This window comes from Lathamus discolor, chromosome 15 (assembly GCF_037157495.1).
Source record: "Lathamus discolor isolate bLatDis1 chromosome 15, bLatDis1.hap1, whole genome shotgun sequence".
NCBI classification, from domain to species: Eukaryota; Metazoa; Chordata; class Aves; order Psittaciformes; family Psittacidae; genus Lathamus; species Lathamus discolor.
In genome coordinates, this window is record NC_088898.1 from 1,495,240 (window position 1) to 1,517,499 (window position 22,260).

The window sequence follows — 22,260 nt, forward strand, 5'->3', positions numbered from 1 at the left end:
CGTAACTTCACGTCACTGAATGTCTGTGGCAGTGATGGACACAATTGGTGGTTTCTGACCCGTGATTTGCCCGTTTCTCTACACACACAAATCTTCCTTTCCCTTTGCCTTCCATGCCCTTTGGCCAGGATGGCTTTAATGTCCACTGAGGCTTCTGAATCCTTCTGTGGCTTCATCCATACTGACATGGAGAGTGTGGGATGCGTGACCTGGTAAGAGCACCGGTTATCTACCTGCTGAGGTGCTCCAGGGTGTTGTTAGGAATCAAAAGGACTGGGAAGTGTGGGTAAGGACATTGGAAGTTGGGCACTGCCATGCACTGCTCCAGAGCCACGTGCATGTCCTTGCTGGCCCATGACCTTGCCTGGGAAGCAGTGACGTTCCCCTGGGGAGCCTGACGAGTGGCCTCAGCGCCCAAATGTCTTGAGGACAAACGCAGCCAGGGGTAAACGTGCGCTGTCCTCACCACCCTCAAGGGTAACGCAGCTGCTGCCCCTTGGGACCGGGTGCTGGGGGCTGCCCTGGGCCCTGGCTGCTCGATCCAACGCTCTGTAGGTGCGGGGCCAACGTGAGGTTGGGAGCTCGGGGCCGGGCGAAAGTCGCGGTGGTGCCGTCCGGAGGGAGCATCTGTGCGTGCTGGGAGGCTCCCGGCCCTAAGCTGCTTTTATTAATTTGTAATCCCCTGCGAGCAGGAGGTAAAGGGATTCGGGGATTAACGGGCTCACGGTAACAACCACAATTACCAGCTCCGGCTGCCTGGGGCGAGCGGGGCGCACGCACGGGGCTGTCCACCCCGGCACGCGCACACGGGGGGACGCAGACGGGCACAACACGGCCGTGATCGCACCGACGCCTTCACACGCGCAGACACACGAGCACCCGTGGGACAGAGCATGAGCATCCCGCTACAGACACAGCCACGCAGGCTGCATGCAGGGGTGCACGAGTGGGCACAGCCCTGCACACACACAACTACCGCTGCAGCCGCGTGTGTTCTTGTCCCACACCCCCGTGCGCACACGCGTGTTCCTGCACACCCGCACGCAGATACACACACAACGCACACCCGCACGCAGATACACGCACAATGCACACCCGCACGCAGATACACGCACAATGCACACCCGCACGCAGGTACACGCACAATGCACACCCGCGCGCAGGTACACGCACAATGCACACCCGCGCGCAGATACACGCACAGTGCACACCCGCACACACACGTCCGTGTCCGCCCCGTCCTCAGTCAGTGCAACCTCCCCCAGCCGCAGGGCGAGGGTCGCCGTGGGTCAGACTCGAGTCCCCACCGCTACCTCGCTGTTCAGGAACTAATTAGCGGAGGGGGAAGAGCCCCCCCGCTCCCCACGGGCGGTGCTGGGGAGCCCCGGGGGCAAACGAAACGCGGGCCCGGGGGAGGCTCCCCCCTTCCGACGTCGATTCCCCCGGTCCCATCGCGCCGGCCTCGCGTGGGGGACAACGCCCCCCCCCCCCCCTTCCCTCTTTTGTGATGCTAAAGAGCCCCGCGGCCCAGCTGCGGCCCGGCCCGACGGTCCGTGCCCGCCCCCTGCCCGCCCCCCCGCGCCTGCCCCGCTCCGCCCCGGCCGGCGGCGGCCACCCCCGGCGCCGCTCCCTGCGCTCCCCTCCGCGCCGCTCCGCCACTCCTCCGCAGCCACCCGCGCACCTCGGACGGCGCCCGGCGCGCCCGCGGGGGCCGCGATGCTGCTGGAGCGGGTCCGCGCCGGCTCGGAGAAGGCCGCGGAGCTCTGCCCCTTCCCGCGGAGCCCAGGTGAGGGAAGGGGGGAGCGCGGAAACCTCCGCGTGCCCCGGCGGGAGCCGGCCGCCGCCTGCGCCGGTTCCGCGCTCCCCGGGGCGCCCTCGGGGCTGCAGCCGGGGCTGGCCACAGGGAGGGAGGGCGGCCCGGCGGCCCCGAGGGGTCCCTCCCGTCCGGCCCGGTCCGTCCCGGCCGGCCCACGCTCCCTTCCGCCCTTTCCTGCCACCGGACACCCCCCGCTGCCCCCCGCACGCCGGCGGCTGCGGCCCCGTTTGTGTCCCGTCGGGCCGGGCCTGGGGCTCCCCGATAGCTCCCGGGGGGAGGCGGCGGCTGCCCCGGGCTCACGGCGCTGCCCGGCCCCGGCGGGAGCTCTGCCGAGCGGCCGCTGCCTCGGGGCCCCGCCGCTCCCGCACAACGAGGGCAGGGAGGAAACGGGGATTTGCTGCCCGCGGACACCCCCTCCCCGGCGGCGGGAGCCCCCCGCAGCCCCCGCCCGGCTCCGATCGGGCTTTTTCCCCGCCTGGGGAAAGCTCCCGTTGATTCCTTTCCTAAACGTTTTTTCCTCGCGTTTAACGAACGGAGACAGCACCGTCGGGGCGGGGAGAGCCGCGCCGGCCTCCCCTGGCGTATCCGGGGCACCGAGGGTCCCACAGGGGGTGGCAGAGCCGGGTCCCGGGCAGCGGGTCCGGGTCCGGTGCGGGGCCGCCCCGGTTCTGGCCAGCATCGACTGCGGCCGACGGGGCCTTAAAAACACAACGGTGAGGAGCCGGGACGGGCCCCCCCGAGTGCGGGGACCGAGATGTCACCGGGACCGAACCCCCGGGCAGGGCAGCTCCCGCTGTCGGGCCGGTGCCCCCCGTCCTGCCCGGTTTTGTCTTTCTGCGTTTCCGAGGTGCGGGCGTCGCAGCCGCGGTCGTTGCGCGTTTGACGGCTCGCATCGGGAGATGCTTTTGCTATCGGGGGAGCCGGAGGCGACACCGCCGAAAGCGACCCCCGGGGAAAGGAAGGACGCGGAAACGCTGTTTTCCCGTAGGACGCGACCCCCGTTCACGGCCCCGCCGTCCCCGAGCAGGCTCCGTCGGGGCTCGGGGAGGCAGCGGGAAGGGAGCAGCGGGGCGCACCGGGGCGGGGGCCGGGGCAGGGCGGCGGCAGCCGGGCCCGGCTTGGGTTCGGTGCCCGGGGGGGCCGAGCCGCGCTGTGCTTTGCCCGGACCGGGGGCAGATCCCGAGTTTCTGGCTCACAACGAGCCCGGGTCCGCGGCCGGCGCTGCCTCCGCCGCCGCCCGCAGCCGTGGCCCTCCCGCCGTGCCCAAGCAGCCAAGGGGCGGCGGAAGGGGACGCGCCGCCGGCCCGGGGGGATTAAATAAGCTCAGCGCCCGCCCGGCGCTTCAGACCCGCACCGGCTCGAGGGCTGCGGCTCCGAGGGACCCGCTTTAGTGAATTAAACCCCGGCTGCGCAGGGGTGGCCGCGGCCGGGGATGGGGGAGACGGCACCGAACGGCCGCCGTGATGTGGGGGAGCCCGGGGGGGAGTGAGGCTGCTCCGCACCCCGGCAACGGGGCGGTGGATGCGGCCCGGGGGGACCTGGGGAGAGTTGCGGCCGCACCCCGCGGAAGATGCGCCAGTGCCTGCGGCCCGCGTGAGGGAGCGTCCGCGGTGTCGCCATGCAGCGTAAGAGCCGCGGGCCGGGCTGCGCGGGACCCCGCGGGGCTCTGCCGGGTCGCCGTGCCGCTGCCTGCAGCACCGCCGGGGTCTGGGGTTATTTGTTTGGACACGGCGAATTGTTGAGACGGGGAATGCCTACAAGGACATCGTCTGCACCGCTCCCCTCCGCAGAGCTGCGCATCCCTCTGTACCTAGATCGAGTTACTTTTGTATATAGATACTCTACATCTTTATACAGCCGAGCCTATGTTTGTCTCCATCTGTATCTATACCGATATATCTATATTGATCTACCTCTAGATCCACATTTTCACCTACCTATTTCTATCCCTATATACCGATATCTACATATTTATGTCCGCATATCTTTACAGTTTTGTTTTCTGGCGACTGAATCTGTTTAGTCCGATACCCCTATTTCTCTGTACACTTATGTCATCTCTTTCTATGCCATCTCTGTTGGTATCTGCAGGGCGGCGGGGCGAGCCGACCGCGTTTGTATTTTGAGCGCAATCCTCGTGATTTTCGGGAGTTTCTTTCCCTCCCGCCGTTATTTGCGGAGGAATTTCTGGAGTGCAGGGGGGGAATAGAGCGCCTGGAATGAATAACTGAGCAGCAACTTTACGGGCGGGCACGGGGGTAATTGCGTTCCCATCCTTTTCCTCCTTGCTTTCGCCGGTGCTCACGGCTGCTTCCCCCGGGGTGCGCGGTCCGCGGGTTCGCTGCTCTCCGCGGCGCGGCGCGGGGCTCAGGCGGCCCCGCGTCAACGGATTTGAACGAATACGAATCTTTTTCGTCCCAAAACTGGTGTCGGGGGGCGGCGGCTGACGGGGTTTGCCTCCCCGCAGAGATCCCGCTGTGCGCCGGCTGCAACCAGCACATCGTGGACCGGTTCATCCTCAAGGTCCTGGACCGGCACTGGCACAGCAAGTGCCTGAAATGCTCCGACTGCCAGACGCAGCTGGCCGAGAAGTGCTTCAGCCGCGGGGACGGCGTCTACTGCAAGGAAGACTTCTTCAAGTGCGTGGGGACGGGTCGGGGCAGGGGAGAAGCCGGGGAGGGCGCCGGGAGCCGGGGCGGCGGCGGGGCCGGTTCAGCACCGCGGACAGCGGCGGGGCCGGTTCAGCGCCGCGGACAGCGCCGGGGCCCCGCCGCGCTCAGCGGCCGCCGCTTGTCCCCCCCCGCTCAGGCGCTTCGGGACCAAGTGTGCCGCCTGCCAGCAAGGCATCCCCCCGACCCAGGTGGTGCGCCGGGCCCAGGACTTCGTTTACCACCTGCACTGCTTCGCCTGCATCGTCTGCAAACGGCAGCTGGCCACCGGCGACGAGTTCTACCTCATGGAGGACAGCAGGCTGGTCTGCAAGGCGGACTACGAGACGGCCAAGCAGAGAGGTACCCCTCGGCCCGTCCCTCCCTCTCCCCCGAGGGCAGCAGGGAGCCGGCCCTGGGCCCTCCTGCCCTCCGGGACGCGCTCACGCACCGGGCGGGAGGGATGCTGGGGGCACCCCTGGTCGGGGGGCGGCTGGCAGGGGCTCCTTCAGCTCTAACTCTCCCCGTGTCGGCAGAGGCCGAGTCCACGGCCAAGCGGCCCCGCACCACCATCACGGCCAAGCAGCTGGAGACCCTCAAGAACGCGTACAACAACTCGCCCAAACCGGCGCGGCACGTCCGGGAGCAGCTCTCCTCGGAGACGGGGCTGGACATGAGGGTGGTGCAGGTGAGGGGGGCGGCCCTCGGACCCCTCCGGGGCTGCCCGGGCTGCGAGGGGGAGCGGCGGGGAGATGGGGCCCGTTCCGGCAGCGAGGGAGCTCCCCGGCCTGCCCCGCTTGCAGGTCTGGTTCCAGAACCGCAGGGCCAAGGAGAAAAGGCTGAAGAAGGACGCCGGGAGGCAGCGGTGGGGTCAGTACTTCAGGAACATGAAGCGGTCCAGGGGGACCTCCAAGTCCGACAAGGACAGCATCCAGGAGGAGGGACCAGACAGCGACGCCGAGGTCTCCTTCACAGGTCGGTGAAGGGGCTTTGCCCCGTGCGGTCCCTCCCCACGAAGCTGCTTCCCCCCCCGGTGCTGCGCTAATAACCTTCAGCTGTAACACAACGAGTGAAAACGAGCCCGAGGCGGGGGCGCGCAGAGCCGCGCTTTTCACCGCGTTCCGGCCCCTGCTGCCCGGTCCTGGCCGGGATGGGGGGGACCGGAGCCGCTGCAGCGGAACCTGCGCTCCCCCGGGGCTGCGGCAGCACCGACAGGGAGCAGCGGGAGAGCGGGGAGAGCTCCCGGGCAGCGTCGCGGGTGTTGGAGCCGCTGCTCCTGTTCAGCCCTTTCAAAGGGTCTTGGAAGTACAAAACCCGGGGTCCGGAATCGCTGGGCGCTTTAGGGGGAAAGGTGTGCGGAATCTTTCTTCCGCCCTGTTTAAGGGGGTTTGTTTGCGTTAGGACTCCCAGCTCTGCGGGAGCTGTGACCTCTCCACTGGGCTGTAAAAGGGAGATGCTGTGCACCAGGAGGTTTGGGCACCGGAAGGTCTCACCTTTGGAGACAAACCCAGGGCCATGCCTACACCAGCACTTCTCACCCCACACCTATCACCAGCATCTGGTCTGTGCCACCGCTGTGCCCAAACCGGTGTTTGTGCACACCGGTATTGCGAATACGGGAGAGCAGCTGGAACGCAGAACTGTGTGCGTGTTTACACACGCGTACGCCTATTACTTGTGGGTCTTTATACACACACTTTGCATCCCAGCTTCTCCCTCGTGTTCCTAAAATCTATTTGATTTCCAACGCTGTTTATTCACACTGTGCATCAGCTCCATTAAATAGGGATTCACACTGAATAATGACTAAACAGTGTTAAACAATTGTTGCCAGCTTGATGCCACAGACAGGTCTGCAGCCCGGGCAGCACCGCAGCTCCCGCTGCCTCTGACGAATGCAAACGGGGTTTGGTGGTAACTTGAAAAATCCTGGTATTTCCACAAGTGTTTTAAAGTCGTACAAACGCGTTTCACCGGTTCCTGAGCAGAAAATCACTGCTGGGATTTAGCGTCCTTTTCTCCTGAGCAATGGGGAGGTTTTCTCCCATCAATGAATGTTCAGGTAGCTCCTAAAAACGCTATCAAAATTCCAGATAAACCTCACAGCCCAATAGAGGCAGAGCAAAAGGCGCAAAGACGCTGAGCTCACATTCCCCTTTAAGGGATTATCTTTAACTCACAGGCTCATATTCTAATATGTATTTTTGGGGGCTTATTTTTAAAATCCCAAATGTATCAGGTGTTTGCACTCAGAAAAAATAATAATCCCATGGCCTTCTATGAAGATCTGTGGGCAAGAATTGGAATAATAAGGAATTACAAGAGGGAAGTGCATGGCTGCTCAGCTCCCACCCGTTTAATCTCTTTATGCCCAGAGCTTGCAGGAGTTCCCATGCAAACAATGCCAGCCGTGGCCATTGCTCTCCCAGTAAAACCAGTCCGTTTCTCTTTCAGATGAGCCCTCTATGTCTGAGATGAGCCATTCCAATGGGATTTACAGCAATCTCAATGAAGCATCCCCTGCTCTGGGTAGACAGGCTGGGACCAACGGGAGCTTTGCTCTGGATCACAGTGGCATCCCAGCTCAGGACCAGTACCATGACCTGCGATCCAACAGCCCCTATGGGATACCCCAGTCACCAGCTTCCTTGCAAGCACTGCCAGGCCACCAGCCTTTAATCTCCAGCCTGGTTTACCCAGACAACGGCTTGGGCATCATGGGACAAAGCGGACAGGGGGTGCCTCCATCCATGAGGGTCCTGGCTGGGAATGGACCCAGCTCCGACCTCTCCACCGGCAGCAGCGGGGGATACCCGGATTTCCCCGCCAGCCCGGCCTCTTGGCTGGATGAAGTCGACCACGCTCAGTTTTGATAGAGGATTCATCACCACACGGTGGGAAGGGAAAGGACTCGGTGCTGTGAGACGGCATCTGCCCCTGGAAATGAAGGAGGGACAAACCGGGACTGCTGAGTGGGGCAGGGAAGCATCAGGACATGGAGAGAGCTGATGCGCTTTCAGATGGTGACCCAGAGGCAGGGGCTGGAGGCCGGTGGGCAAGGACAGTTATAGTGCAGTGACGGGCACATGGAGCGTCCAAGCCCATTCTTGTGTCTTTACTAAACACCAAGACTTGTGCTTTACAGATTTGATATGAGGTATTTTGCTTTCTGTTGTCGGTGCATTCCCCAAGGCGAGGACTTGTTTCATCACCCATCCACATCGAAACCTTTTTAAGAGAAAATAAAGTCCTCATCCACGGTAAAAGGTGTGACAATGTCTATATTTCTATAGGAGAAATGTTAATAGTGAATCACGTCAGAAACCCATGGTAGGAAACTGTTCTTCCAGCAGGTATTTTATATCCGATGCGGTATGTTATGTTTTATTTCGAATTTACATTAACTTTTCTATAATGAAATGCTCTTTAATTTGCCAATCACTTCCCAGCAACCCTTTTCCTTTGTCAAATGGGAACCATATGTTAATTCTGCTTCTCCTCTCTTTAATTTGTAGATTGCTAGTTTTATTGTTCCAGATAAGCATTGAACCGTGACTAGATGTATTTATTCCAAATAACCACCTTCCATCCCGAGCTCCGGAGGGGTTTGTCCTCACCTGGGAACGCTGTCGGCTCTGGGTTGTGACTCTTCCGCTTCTCCTTCAAATTCCTTTGCAGCAGTTTTCCTGCAAAGTGTCTCGGAAATCACCCTGATGTCTTGTTGCCAAATACCTTCTTAGGGGGTTGCATGTCTGAGTGAGCACACACTTGCCTGGTGGCACTTCTCTGTTCCAGGCATTTGTGTCTTTCCACAGATGTAGGCAAGACAATTGTATATTGTTATCTGTAAAAATATGGCATTAACTGTAGATTATGTGGCTGTCCGGTGTCTTTTATTTATATTCTCGCTTTCTCTCTGGTGATCCAATACTTCAAGATTACAAATAAATTTGTCAGCTAAACTTGAAATAGTCTTCTGCTAAATACACATCAAAAGCATCAGTGCAGGTAAACGCAACACCTGAAACTGAAAGTGAAAGCCCTCAAAGCTCGATGCCACGATGCAACGAAGGGTTGCAATACACTCTGTATCCCTCTTCCCTTTTTATAGAGGAATAATCCCACCATTGCAAAAATGCTTTGATAAACTGAAACAAAAAATGACTGTTTCGGAGGCCGGAAGTCTTTGGGTGATCCAAACAGTATTCACTGCTCTGTGCACGCACAGGCTTTGATCACAGTCAAGCTGGTTTTGATGGGTGATGGTAACTCTTCAGCATCCATTACGAAGGTATAAGCAGAAATCTGTGCTGATAAAGCAACGGCAAATAGCAGAGGGTGATGTTGCCTGTCTGTGAGCAGCAAGTTGTGCACACAAAACACTACAAGTCAGATATGGAATACTTCAAAATCAGAAAGGAAAGAAGAATCCCCTCAGGGATTAAGCTTGGTTGAACACACACATCCCGTGCGTGTTTGCATGCACAAGAGGCTCGTGTGTGCGAACACATCTTCATATCCAGTGTCTGTGGTCTCGCTCCCGAGAGCCAAGTGAAGCACTTTGCTGAAGGCTCTGATTTAGGAATCCGATGGGGGACACTGCAAAGCACATGGGCTTTGATGCTCTCACTCCCCTGGGAAACTGGGGGATATTTGTACTGGGGTCTTCCTTGCATTGAGCATCTTCGAGAGTGTGTGAGTTAGAGAGCAGCAGCACACCTGAGCAGAGGACAGCACCGGGGTTGGGATGCAGCTGCCTCTGGGTCCAGCCCCATCAGTGATGCTCTGGCACACGCTGCCCTCCACTTTGCAGGGATCCTAGGGCAGAGCAATGCAAAATATTTGTTAACCACCAGCACTGCGTAAGCATCTTTAGAGCTTTTCCACCTCCTGTTACAAATTGCACCTGAGGAGAGGGCACACCTCCAGGTCCTGCTCTCAGTGACCTACCAGGAGCCTGCCAAGGCAACACAGGTACATGCACACTGCTTAGTGCTGTAACAGTCACTCAACAGAGAAACACACTCCTTGTCCAGGAGACCCAGCCCAAGAGCTACGGCAGGGAAGGGAGAAACCCCACCGTGTGACACCATGGGGCTGCTGGTGTAAAACCCCCCAGCAGCAGGGACCTGGGGGTGGTACCTGCACGTTTGCTTGTTTCCCTGCTCCTGGGGGAGTTTCCAGATGGGCGAAGCTGCATCTCCTGCAGCCAAGCACAGCTCTGCCCCAGTCGGGTCTGAGCCCTGAGCTGGAGCTGCTTTTTATTCCTTCTCCGGAACGGGGTAATGGAGCCAACTGTTGCTGCCAGCCCACAGGTACACTGCAGGGACATTCCTCATTGAAATGAACGGAGTAATTAGCAAATGATGGGATTTTCAAAAGCACATCGCAGAACTTCACCCAAAGAGAAAACCAGAGTTTGTTTTCTGCTCTCTCGCCCTATGCCCCAGAAACACCCTCACCAAATCTGTGTGTTTTGCATCACAGGATTTTGGCAGTTCAAGTGTAAATACTATTTTACTATAAAAAAGCAAAAAATACTCTGAAAGACTCTGATTTCCTAAAAAAAGACCGAAGTAGGGACGGACAGACGGAACTGTCGTGGATTTTAGGATAACGCTGCCCAGAAAGCGTGGTAATTGAACATGTGTTTTAAACCCCTTTGTTTCACCATGTCCCTCCCCGCAAATAACCGGCGCTGTTGTTCCTCTCTCCCTGGGAATTCCCAGTGGATGGCTGGATTTAAGGAAGAAATGCAAATTCCCCCCCCCCCCCCCCCGCCTTTGTGCTCCGCTCTGGAAGGCAGAACGGGGGGAAAGTTGCCGGCGCTTGTGCTCGCCTGAACACAGCGAAGAGCTCCCTGAATGTCCTGATATAAAATTCAGGGCTTGCATTTCAGCCTCTCCTTTCAGGGCTGAGGCTCCGGGATTCCATTAATATAAATGCTTTCTTCCCGTTAAAAAGAAAACCAATTTGAAAGAAGCAAATAAACCCAACACTATCCGATTGAGTGACAGCTTGTAAAACCCAGGCAGAATTAGGAAGAGGGGTTTTGCATTGCTCAGTTTGCAGGTGAGCTTTATTACCCCCGCTGATTTGTATGAGTGCTTGGCATGGGAGGCAGGAAACCTTTTGTGCTCTCAACGAGGAGAATTTAATGTATGAATCTTTTCCCCTCAACAGCATATTCCTCTTTTAGAAGCAGTCGTGCCTAAACTCGCACTCCCTATGGATGCAGGCAATGATTAGATTTTGTGTCAAACAGTGGATGTCAACTTATTTCTTTCTTATTCTGATTTCCTCTATGAGGCCAACGAAACCAATCCCCTCATGTGGGAGGGACAGGCACCACGTCCTGTTCCACAGCTCCTGCAGTTCCCTTTGCGGACATGGGCCAGGGGAAACCCCTCTCCCAAGGGGAGCAGGGATAGTGGCTGGGATCGGATCCTCCTCTGGGTCCCCTCCAGTGGCTTCTTCCAGGTGCATCGGAGCATCCAAGCAAAGGTGTTCTCACCACCCTGCACATCCCACCTGGGCTCCCCCTGCCCGCACCAAGGTCCCTGGGAAGGGTCCAAGGCAGGGAAGTGCAGAGCTGCACTGTTTGTACACTAAAATAACATTTAAAAGCAGCAAATGACTTCGTTGAAGCCTGACAAGAAAACCAAGGTAGCAAAAATGCACCAGGAAAAAAAGCAGAGGTGTTTAAATTAGGGGTTTTTTCTTCCTTTCTGACATCTGCATCCTGCGTCGAGGTGGGAATGTGTTTTGCACTAAATCACACGTGCAGGTGTGTTTGCTGGCACAGGGGTGTAGGGGATAGGGAGCAGGGCACAGGGAAAACCTTGATACAGAACACAGAAGCACTGCTTTTGTGCTCAGCATTTTGCACTCTGGAGATGAAAAATAATTTAATAGGCAAATAGACAAGGCTTCTAGGTTTAAACAAACTTGTCCATGTTAGAACACAGTTTCTGCCCAGTATTTCTCTTGCAGGATACACACATATGTGTGTGTGTGAGCAGGCTGTCAGGAAGGTGTGTGTACTGCCTGCAGAAACCACAGACTGCGATCCCCGGACAGAAGATGCTATTTATCTCATCTTTTCTGGTTTATAAGCAATAAAACTGCACATTTGCTACCGAGATATTTTGCCTTCTTTCCACTTTGAATGAAGACTCAGGTAGTTTCTAACAAATGAATAAAGGAGCCCTGGTGTAGCCCCAGAGCTCTGGGGCCAAGCAGCTCACAGTGGTGCCAACTCACCCTGGCCGCTGTTTTGGGGCTCTGGGCACACTGATGTTCCACAGGGATAAGTGTCCAAATAAAGGGGACCTGTGTTCCTTCCCCTGACAGATGTGCTGTGTGTGAAGATCCTTGCTCTGAACCCAAGGAAAACACAGAGGGAAGTTAACAACTAGCTCAGTCCTGCTCACCAGAGATGGCTTCGACACTTACACATGCCCCGGACCCTCCTCCTGCAGTGCAGGCTGCAGGGTGAAGGGGAGATCCCAGGGACTGGGACTCAGCAAATATTCCAGCAAAGACGCTGGTGTTTAAGGGGCAGATCCGGTCACCAGCAGCGCACAGTTCACACAGAACCAAACTCCACCTTGTTTTAGCTCTCTGCTGATCTGTCCTCTGCGGCGTCTCCATCCCTCTGGGCAGGGCAGAGCCATTTGCTGCCAGTACCTCCTGGACACACATCCCGCTCCCACCCGGTCACTGGCCTCTTCCAGCTCCGATGCAGGAGCCTGTAAAAAGTCTCGGAGTCAGCTGGAGGCGAGTAAATCATTCCTGACAGCTACATCTCTACAGGGCAGTTAGAATTAATGTAACAATTTGGCGTTTAATGAAGCAACAACACGCTGGGCTGCGGAGAACAGCCGGGACCTGCTGCAGTCACATTATAATCCCTGAGGGACCCAAACGGCAGAGACTTCATCAGATGCTGACTTGTTAGGCAGCAAACGGCCGTGCGGGAGGGAAGCGGCGCGCAGGCAGCAGCGTGGCCAGCTGAGCGCGGCTCCAGGGACCAACCTGCGGCTCCGAGCCCAGGCCCCTGCGTCCCGGCGCCGCGGGGCTGGGCACGGCTCGGAGCAGAAGGAGCAGCCCAGGGGACGCGAGGGTACATTGGAAGCAGAAGGGCACGAGGGGAGCGGCGTGCTGGGGGCTGTGGGGAGCGCCCGTCCTGCGGCAGGTCGCGGGGATGCTGAAGCAAGGGTGTTTGTGAGGGAAAGATCTTGTTGGAAGAGCAGAAAAATAAACCCGTGTCGGAAGCGGCGGGCAGGGGGAACTGGCAGAACAACGCGTTTTGTAAATGAAAACCAGCTCCATCAAGCGCTCTGCACCCAAAGTGTCTGCTTCCCACAGAAGTTAAAGGTCTTTCAGCCATCTCCAGGATCAGGCCTTTTAAAACCCCTCACTGCATGAAGGAGGGAGGGAGGGGAACGAATGCAAATGATTTCGGAGACAATCTCCTGTTCGCCATGTACGTACATATGCTCTCCAAGCATCGCAGTCTGCAGCAGCTTGGATGCTTTAGAATAAACCATGCAGCGCCTTTATTTTTCCTTGCTTTTAAATGAAACCATCGCACCAAACAACATCCCCTTGCTTCCCAAACCAGCCATGGTGCTTCTCCTCTCTGGGGCTGGCTTGGGGGTGTGTGTGTGGCCATAAACCTCAACGTGTTTTGTTGTGAAGCCTCATGGTGGCCGGCTTTAAGGGCTTGACAGGTTTATAAAGTGCTGAGTGTCCCTGCGGGCCCGCGGCACTGTTTGCAGGGAGGATGAAGCGTGCCGCATCCAGCTGGCCTGACAAGGCAGCGGGAAACCTACATTAATTCAGGAATCACTTCTGGTTTTCCAAGGGAGGACGTTGTTCTCGACCCATGGCAATAGCTCATCGGAATACTTATCAACAGGCACAGGGGAGCGATGCCCGGCTCCCCTCTCCTGCTGTGTGTAAATCAGGGGGTGTTTAGCAGAAGTGCAAAGCAACAGAGTGAAACGGGGCCCCAGGGGCTGTGCCCCACACAGGTGCCCCACACAGGGCTGGCAGGACTTGGGTGGAAGGTTATTTCCACCCAAACCAGCTGATTTACCCCGAGGTGCCTGTAAAGAGGAATGGGCCTTAACGAGCCCAATCTGGACTCCGCAGGTGAGGCCAGAGGGATGTTATTTAACAGCTCCTGCCTGACTCCTGGCTTCCCTCAAGCACCATGGAGGCAGTCTGTACTGGCCATCTGGGATCTGGGATGGAGCCTTCCCCCTGTGCTGAAGGTCAGTTGCGTGGGGCTGGGTTTGGGAGAGGTTGTTGCAAGTTCATGGGATGTGAGGCTGGTCTCGTCTTCAGAACGTGGTGCTCGGTGTTTCCTCAGGATTACTCCCGGTGCTTGGGCCATAGACTAAGCAGTATTTGTTTATAGCCATAGGGATGTTGGTTCCCAGTGTGTGATTCATTTCCCAACTAAAAAAACCAACCCAAAACAAGCCTCAGATGATCTCAGCTTGATGTGCATCAAGCCTTTAACACAGCCTTGGTTTGAAGGCTTGGAGTTGTTCACTGGGTCCTTTCTGTGAGGCCACACGATGCTGAGCTGTGGCTGCTTTTCCTTCTGCACGTTGGGCTGGAATTGGTTGGGATTTGGAGCCATTATAATTGGAAAGGTGAAGAAAATTCTGGAGTGTGGATGTTGAAACTCCTGCTTGCCTGCTCCTGAGGCAGTCCTGCCTTGGCTCTGCCGCTGCCATGTCTCTGGGGGCTCTTTGTGTGCTGGGGATGGGGGCGTCCTGGCCGACAAGAGGGACAAACCAAGCCGTGTCTGTGTGCGCAGGAGGGGAGGGATGGTGGCTCCCTTCTGCCTAAGGAAGTGCTGAGCAGCAGGAGTATTGCTCTGTCAGGCAGAGGAGGATGGAGGTGCCACAGCCCAGGTGGTGGCTGGTGGGCTCCTTTGGGGATGCTGGAGCAAAGCAAGGCTGGATGTGCTGAGCAGCCCCGGGCTGGCAGGAGGTGGAGAGCATGTGGTGGTAGTGGTGGTAAAAAGGCATTTGTTGTAACGATGCTCTCTGGAAAGTCAAGTTAAATATCCAGTGTGGTCCTTGCTGCCCTTCTCGTGTTGGTCAGCAGCTGCTCCGATGGCTTTGACCAGCCCTAATCAAGAGCCATGGGGAGCCCTTAGCTAAATGAGGGAGGATTTGGATGCAGACCTCTGTGTTTGGGAACTGGGTTCCAGTTGTTGAGCTGATCGTGTTGAATTGGCTTCATATTAAATGGGGCTTTTATGAGAGCGATTGAGAAGGAGCAGAGCCAGCTCCCGCTTCTGTTCCTTGCCACCAGCAGCACTTAGCACAGCCTTTTCATTTTCATTTTCTGATGTAGCCTCTTCACTGTGGCCTGTTCCTGACAGGAGGCTGCCATCAGCTTCAAAATTAATTTTCCTGGACTATCCTAATCATTCCAGTTGAAACATCCCCTTGTTAGGCCTCTCCTGGAGCCTGGCTCTGGGGGATAAGAGTGTTTTGATGAACCTGCCCGAAATGGCAAAACTAAAACTTATTCTGGTTTTAATTTGTACTAATCACGCACTCAGAAATAAAGAATTGGTCCCCCAAGTGTTCTTCTGGATTAGAGGACCAGGCTCATTTAGTTGTGTGGATTAATATGCTGCATGCTAATTGTGGGATGCTGATATTAGCCGCGCCGCAGCAACCAGAGCAGTGCGACCACAGAGTCTGTCTGGAGACAGAGCTTCAGCCCAGATCCACTGAAATACAGATTTGTGCCGGGGTTTTATCACCGCATTTGCCATCAGGAAAATCATCATTTTCAGAAGTAAATCCCCTTGTGTTAGTTGAGGCACCCCATTAACTCAGAAGAACACTAGTTGCATGTGCTTTGCTCGGGGTGGGGGGGGTATTTCTGGTGCTGCAGGGGCAGGATGGCAGCAGAGCTGGGGCTGTGGGTGCAAGGAGCTCCTGTGTATTTGCAGGGTTTTCGGGCCCCAGCATGGCCCTGGGGTCCAGGTGATCCAGGTTTCTCCTTTGGGCATAGCGCAGCTGGAATACGATCGGTTTTGTGGCTCTGTGGCCTGACACATTACTTGTCATTAATATTATATCAATCCAAGCAGAGATCAGGTTGCAGTGCACGGAGCCTTGATAGAGTTGTGCTTTCCCTGCTGTGCCCAACAGGAAGAAGGTTGGGATACCTGGGGTGGGACTGGGAGTAGGAATACAATGGATGTATGAAGGCTCAGTGCCAGGACTGAGTCTGGCCCTGGCTTGCTGTGTTTATGGGGATAGGATTCACTTGGGGGTCACCTCCTGCTTCCAGTGTGGCAGATGCTTTACTTTCTGCATGTAACATGCATGCTGTGTGTTGAGCACCACGGGCTGTGCGTGCGTTGTGACACTGCCTCTCAGTGAGCTGGCAGTGGGCGGATGCTCCAGTTACAGGTTGCAAAGTAAAGCCAGGACCAACCGGCAACCTGGTGGCAGTTACGAGCCTGGAGGTCAAATTCATCCTTGAAAAGGGGAGCTGCAGGCACACGTGCTGGAGGCAGAAAGACACTGCTGGTTAAAAGACCCCACCACAGGTTGCATTAGCTGTGTTCTGGGGAGCTGCGTCACTTCCCACAGTTCAACTGCCCGTGCTAATGAGAAGGTTTGCTCTCCATTAGTTGAAACTGGTGTGAAGAGGAATTGAGGGAGGGCTCTTGATGAAGTTACACTTCCTGCAGGCGTTGCTGAGTATCCATTATGGCCGGTGAAAGCCTTGTCAACATTTTTCCAAGGAAGAATGAAAATGTAAATAGCTTTAAGATGCTTCAGTGTCACCGTGGTATGGAAAAAGGTCATGCTGCTGGGGACCATTCATCTTTTGGCCGATTGAAAGAGCTTTTTTCCTGTTCCATTTTTTGAAATGGATGTTTTTAAACATTACCCAAAGTGATGTGCCCGATCATGGGGTTTGTGGGATTGATCGTTGCACAGGCTGGGCTTTACAGTGAGAAGATTTGTTTTAGGGAGCTGGTGCTGGGGGTTTAACAGACTTTTGGATTCATTGCTTATAAAAATGTTTGCATGATTCACTGAAAAGGCAAAGCCAGATCCGGAGTTCCCATGCAAATACGAGGGGGGAATAATCTTAAGGAGAGAGTTTAGGATTATGGACGCAGAGCTCGTATGCGCATGTAAATGTTAAAGTACATAAACTGAGGTGATCCTGAAGGGACAGGGTCCCTATCTGCAGATAAGGGATGGAGGGCGCGTAGGTTGCAGACTTGGTTTCCCCTGAACCCCATACAGTGCTGCTCCTCACTGGGAGCGCACCCGCACTTCTGTGCGCTGTGAACCTGGCAGTGTAGCCAAGTCTGTACCTACTAATGCAGCAGCAAAACCAGTCAATAGAGGTGCCAAATGCAGCACAGACACAGAGGATGAGGTGCCTGATGTGAGGAGGGTGGGCTGGCAGGGACCTTGCAAAGAAGGAATGGGTGTTAAAATAGAAGGTTCAGGCTTGTCGGTATGGTTTAAGGGAAATGCTTGGAAAGAAGGATGTAACCACACTGTACGCGTCTGTTCCACACCGGGCAGCAGTGCAGTGGTGACGGGCTGTCAGGGATGATGGGATGTGGCTCCCTGCCTCCTGCAGTGCCGGAGCCCAGCCCATGTTAACAGGGTGGGCCAAGACCCTCTTGTTGCTTGTCTGCCTCAGCTGCCCTGCAGCAATGCTGACACGAAGCTCATCTCCCCTCAAGTCAATCCTGACTGTGAAAACCGGTGACGGTTGCGAGAGTCTTTCTGCTCTTCTGTGCCCGAAGGATTTCAGCAGTGCTGAACCTTGGTTTGGGGAAGGGGGAGGAAATAGCTGTGCTCTTAATAGCAGTGCTTGGCCTGCTGAGATGTACTTGCATTTTTCACCTCTGTTGCCCCTGCTACATCAAGTGTGAGGGAGCAGGGGATGCCACAGCTGGTGCTTTGCATGTAATTTTCACCCTCTTGTTAATGACCTTGCAGGGATTAGCATGGCCTTCTCCATATGCCAGTAGATTATGTCTGTTGGCAGCTGCTACTACTGGAGCAAAATGGGATAGTTTTCATTAGGAGTGCTTGACACTAGGTTGCCCTGGGCGTCGTCAATCCTAAACTGTCAGTGCCTTTGAATAAAGCAGTGTACAGATGTGATTTATTGGATGTGCTGCTGCCTTGCTGAAAAGGTGGCATTCTGAAGGCAGCAAGGTCTTGCAGAAGTGTGAAAGGCACCTTCTTGCTATTCCCTGCTCACTTACCCTCCTACCCCACAGCTTCTGTGGGGCTGTCCAGCAGTGCTGCACGGAAAATCTGCCCTCAAATGGCTGAGGGACATAAGGACTTGGATTAAATACCCCCTCTGTGCTGCTCAGTGTAGCTGCTCACTAGTAAATACGTGTGTGTGTGTGTGGTTAGTGGAGGGACAACTGTATTTGTCAACAGCTGTGGCTTGCAAGTATGTTCTGGATGAGCATTTCTAGCCAACCTGAATGGGGGTGGGAGGAGCAGAGGCTCTATACCTCGGTGTTGAAACATGACTTGACCTTGAAATGATTTTATTCTGATTATTAAGCAAATAGCCAGGTTTACCACGCAGACCGGTCCCCCCGAATTCAAGCAGTGCAGGGACAAGGCAAGTTTCTGTATTTCCTTATTCCTACAACTGGATCCGCAGCGTATCCTGAGCCTGCAGGATGTTCTTGTGGGCTGCATGGTCACAGTGTGTAGGGGCAGGAGGTGGGGAGATCCTCACCCAGCTGCTGGGGAGGATGCTGCAGCGGCTTCCCTGTGCCCTGGGAGGAGCCAGGCTCTCTGTGTTCTGCAAGGTTATTAATCCTCTGTTTCAAATAAGCAGTTTAAGGGAGGCTGTCAAGAAGATAGGCTACAAATCCATGTCATTCCTTTGATTTGCAACAGCAAAGCTAAAGGCTTGTGTGTCCCTCGCTCCATAGAGGGAGGGCTTGTGATGCCCAGCACACTGCAGCAATATCCTTGCCCACCCCGGCTGGAGAAGACTCATTCCTTGGGCAGGACTGCTCATTTGAAAGGGTTGAAGTCTACCCTGATGACACAGGAGGCTCCAGACAGCTACTCCTCAGAGCTCAGCGCTGTTATTCAGGGCTCTGTCCCCCTGACAGACCCATCTATCATTGATGGGATGTGCCTTTATTGAACAGTGGACTTGGGTAAGGGACCAGCTGCTGTGGGACAGACCCTTTGCTCTGCTTGACTTTGTGTCCACTCTCAAGAATGGGCCCACCAGCCCTTCAGAGCAACACTGATTAGAGCAGCTTCCCTGCAGGCTGGCTACGTAATGACTCTTTTTGCAAGTTCAGGAGCCACCCATTAACTCTTTAAGACATGCCAGAGGAGGGTTAACAGCCATGTAATACACCAGGTATGATACATCATCAGTGAATGCCCCTTACAATGAGTAATTATTTGATCAGCAATAGTGCTGCTTGAATCTAAATTAATAGTGCAAGTGGTAATGTGATGTGAATTTTGCTCATTTATTGCAATACAAAAGCTAGTGTTTGTAAGGGCAGCAGAGCTGGGCCAGCACAATGCCCACCAGGCACTGCCAACAACCGGGAAACAGAACCCCCTCAAATCTGAAGCAAGCTGATTTATTTGCTATTATTTATTATGCAGCTACTGTTGAAACCAGGCCAGTGGCCTGAAACCAGTCACAAATATCGTGTGTGGGCAAAGCTCCCCCTTCTCTGGGGCTGAGGAAGGCCTTTGGGCAGGTCTGCATGACCTGGGCTTTGCGGGGGATGTTTCCTGCCCATGTTCCCTAGGGGCAGTCAGGGAGAGGGGCTGTGAGTGCCTGGGGAGCAACTGCTCTGAGCCCTGGGCAATGTCCCAGTCAGAAGAAGACACTGAGGGGTGGTGAGAGGGTGCGGGCAGGGGATGATAAATGAGGGAGGAGGGGCAAAAAAAGAAGCAAGAATGGAGAATGTGAAAAGAAGTGCTTGAACTCTGACTGCAGCAGCATTACACCACAGATGGGCTGGACTTCTGCATTCAGCAGTAGGAATAAAGCATCACCCTTGACAATTAGAGGCAGGAGCAGCACAGATAGCTCTTGGGAGAGGAAAATAAACCAGGTTAGTTAAGTGATAGCCCTGAAAAGCCCATGAGGTAATTGGAACAGCCTCTTATAAGTGAAAACTCCACTGCCAAATACTGAATAGAAACTAATAATCGTAGCTGTTTTGTTGTCGCACGTTACAGCACCAAGTACATGAAGCCTATCAGCATGCGACTGCCTCATAATGATGCTGAGGATCATGTGAATGAGGCTGCAGCCGCGATCCTCGTGGCTGTAGAGCTCCACACGTTTGTGGCTCTTGTGTTCGGTGCCTGTGTGTGCCCGGGCTGGTGCGGGGTGACAGACCCACTCTCAGCCCCCACCATCTGGTGTCTGCCAGCTGGGCAGTGCCCAGGACGTGATTCCCCACATGGAATAAGGAAACTGCTGCTTTCCCCTTCCTGGCAGCCCCACAGGGGTGCTGGGGTCCACGTTGAAGCCCTGCTGTGCTCATGCCTGGAAATCATTCACAGCCATGTTGAAGGGACAAGGAGAGGATGCGGAATCTTTCCCAGCCTCGTGGTCCCGCAGGCTGGCTCAGGTCCACACACGCTTTTGCACCAAGTAGATTGGGGCCCAAAGAAAACCTGGGGATAAAGCCATAATGCTGTTTGCCAATGGGGTTGTTCCACACCTTCCAGGTTGGTAAAGGGTTCCGTTTTCTCCTCCAAAAAGTGAATGAGGAAGGTGAAATCCACTGCAGGAATGTAAGGAGTGGCAGACTTGCTTCCTTCAAAAACGTGGAAGTAATATACGTGTTCAATCACTTTTGCAATAGGATTTTGGGGATTTACAGCAAATGGTGACAGCTACTGAGAGCATTGGGGGGGGCTAGAATTTAATGAGGGAACTTTAATTATTCAAACTCTTTTTTTATTAAGCCAAGCACTCTATCAGTTAAAATATTTGCATATACTGGTATTTGCAAAAGGGAAATGAATAGTTATGGTAGGGAAGTCTTATTGCCTTTCCCCCCCACTTTCATTCTGTTCTCATCAGAGAAAAGCATGTTCCAAAGTTCAGTTAATTATTTAGACGACCGATGTAAACCTTGCTGAAAACATTCTCTTGACAACATAAGTCTAAATTAGAAAGAGAACTGACATGAAAGCAGCTTTAACACATTGGTTGTCAACCCTTGTTAAATATATGGTGTGATTTTTGGCATAGCTAACATTCTGGATACCAGGACCACGATCTCATGCAATGTGACATCAGCCTTGAGGAAGATGCTGGTGATGACAGTGCCCGTGCCCCAGGCACACTGAGATCCCAGTTTAAAACAGCAGAGTGCAACTGGTGTCCACAGCCTGGCTGGCAGGGCCTGTCCTGCGTCAGCCCGAGGTGTGCTGGAGAGCAGCAGGCGTGGGATGAGCTCTCCCGCAGCCGTGTGCCCTGCGGTGGCTGCACACTTGTGCTCTGTGCTCCCTGGCACTGCCTCCCTGCGTCTGTCCTCCCCAGCCCAGTCCCAGGAACTCAGCGCCATGGTGGGCTCAGCCTGGCAAAGGTTTGCTTTGTGGTGCCAGTTTTGGCTACGTGTTTAAGTGAGGGCATCTGGCACTTTGCATTCTCATCTGTCCTTTGCAGTATCTGTGCCTTCTCTCTGTGCATCCCAGAGCATGGGTTTTGTGTTGATGGGGAAGCAGCCTCCTTGCTGCGGCGGTGATGCTCCAAACACTTATTTTCCCAAATTCAGCACATGACATTCACACATGACAGTTTCTGCAGCTAGGTTTATTGGGAATGAAAGCTACCTGGTAGAATATATGGTGAGAAGAAACCACAGGTCCCAAAATACTCCCTGGGGCACTGCCAGGCTGAAGCCCACCCCGAAGTCTCCTGACAAGGCAAAGACTGGGCTTCTGGGTCAGCTCTGGGGTCCTGCAGAGAGCAATACCTTGCTTAATGGGTGCAGAGGTCCCGGTTTCAGGGACTAATTAACTGTAATAACCTCTGGATTAAGATTATCGCTGCGTAGGAGCGGAACCCGAGGGCTGAAAAGCTGCTTTCAAGTTAGGATGCTTTTGATTCTTGACTAGATTTTTTTTAATGAGGTGCAAGTCTGTAACCAGAAGACACTAAAAAGCAATTGCATTCAATCATGAACTACATCTGACTTTACGGATTGTTTATGGGATCTTTCTTTTATTAATTCTTTATCCTTTAATATTATAAAGGATTTGTGTCTACAATAAATAATGTAAAGTTACATTACATCCTCTTTGGCTTAAAATTTTAATATTCCTATTGCCCATGTCCATAAAGAAATTGTATTTGAGGTCATTGCATATGTACAGCTGCAGTCATAACCCTAATGGAATTACTATCCAAGCACAGGCAAGATTACTATGAACGCCAAGGAACTACCCGTCTGTCGGGGGAAAAGGTAAAAGTTCAGAGTTCAGCTTGCATCCAAATTATTTATCTCCCTAATAACTTAATAGATTGAATATATTACTTGGCAGTGACCTTGGTGTACAACAATAAAGACCCCTCGGTTGTGTCAGAAAATATATGAGTGTATAATAAGTAGTACTTATGTAGGGGAATAAAAACATATTCTTTATGATAATGAAGTCTCTTCCCTCAAGGACACCACAAGGACATGAAGCTGTGTAAATATAAACAGCAGCTAGCATCTGACTGTAGCTAAGCAGTGGCTTCTCC

The 22,260-nt window shown here is 54.6% G+C and overlaps 1 protein-coding gene across 1 annotated transcript; it reads left to right on the forward strand.

The window, feature by feature from the left end:
- The first annotated feature begins 1,716 nt into the window (after window positions 1-1,716).
- On the forward strand, window positions 1,717-7,337 carry LHX3 (LIM homeobox 3). Its single transcript, XM_065695255.1, has 6 exons — window positions 1,717-1,786; window positions 4,284-4,455; window positions 4,625-4,827; window positions 5,001-5,152; window positions 5,268-5,439; window positions 6,919-7,337. Exons 1-6 carry the CDS (start codon window positions 1,717-1,719, stop codon window positions 7,335-7,337), a joined length of 1,188 nt encoding a protein of 395 aa, XP_065551327.1.
- The last annotated feature ends 14,923 nt before the right edge of the window (window positions 7,338-22,260 follow it).

What these genes read in the sequence shown, in the direction of transcription:
- LHX3 (XM_065695255.1), top strand. Translation starts at nt 1,717, where the DNA reads ATGCTGCTGGAGCGGGTCCGCGCCGGCTCGGAGAAGGCCGCGGAGCTC. An exon ending in CCCCTTCCCGCGGAGCCCAG is followed by an intron (nt 1,787 to 4,283) that starts GTGAGGGAAGGG and finishes GCCTCCCCGCAG; the next exon opens with AGATCCCGCTGTGCGCCGGC. An exon ending in TGCAAGGAAGACTTCTTCAA is followed by an intron (nt 4,456 to 4,624) that starts GTGCGTGGGGAC and finishes CCCCCCGCTCAG; the next exon opens with GCGCTTCGGGACCAAGTGTG.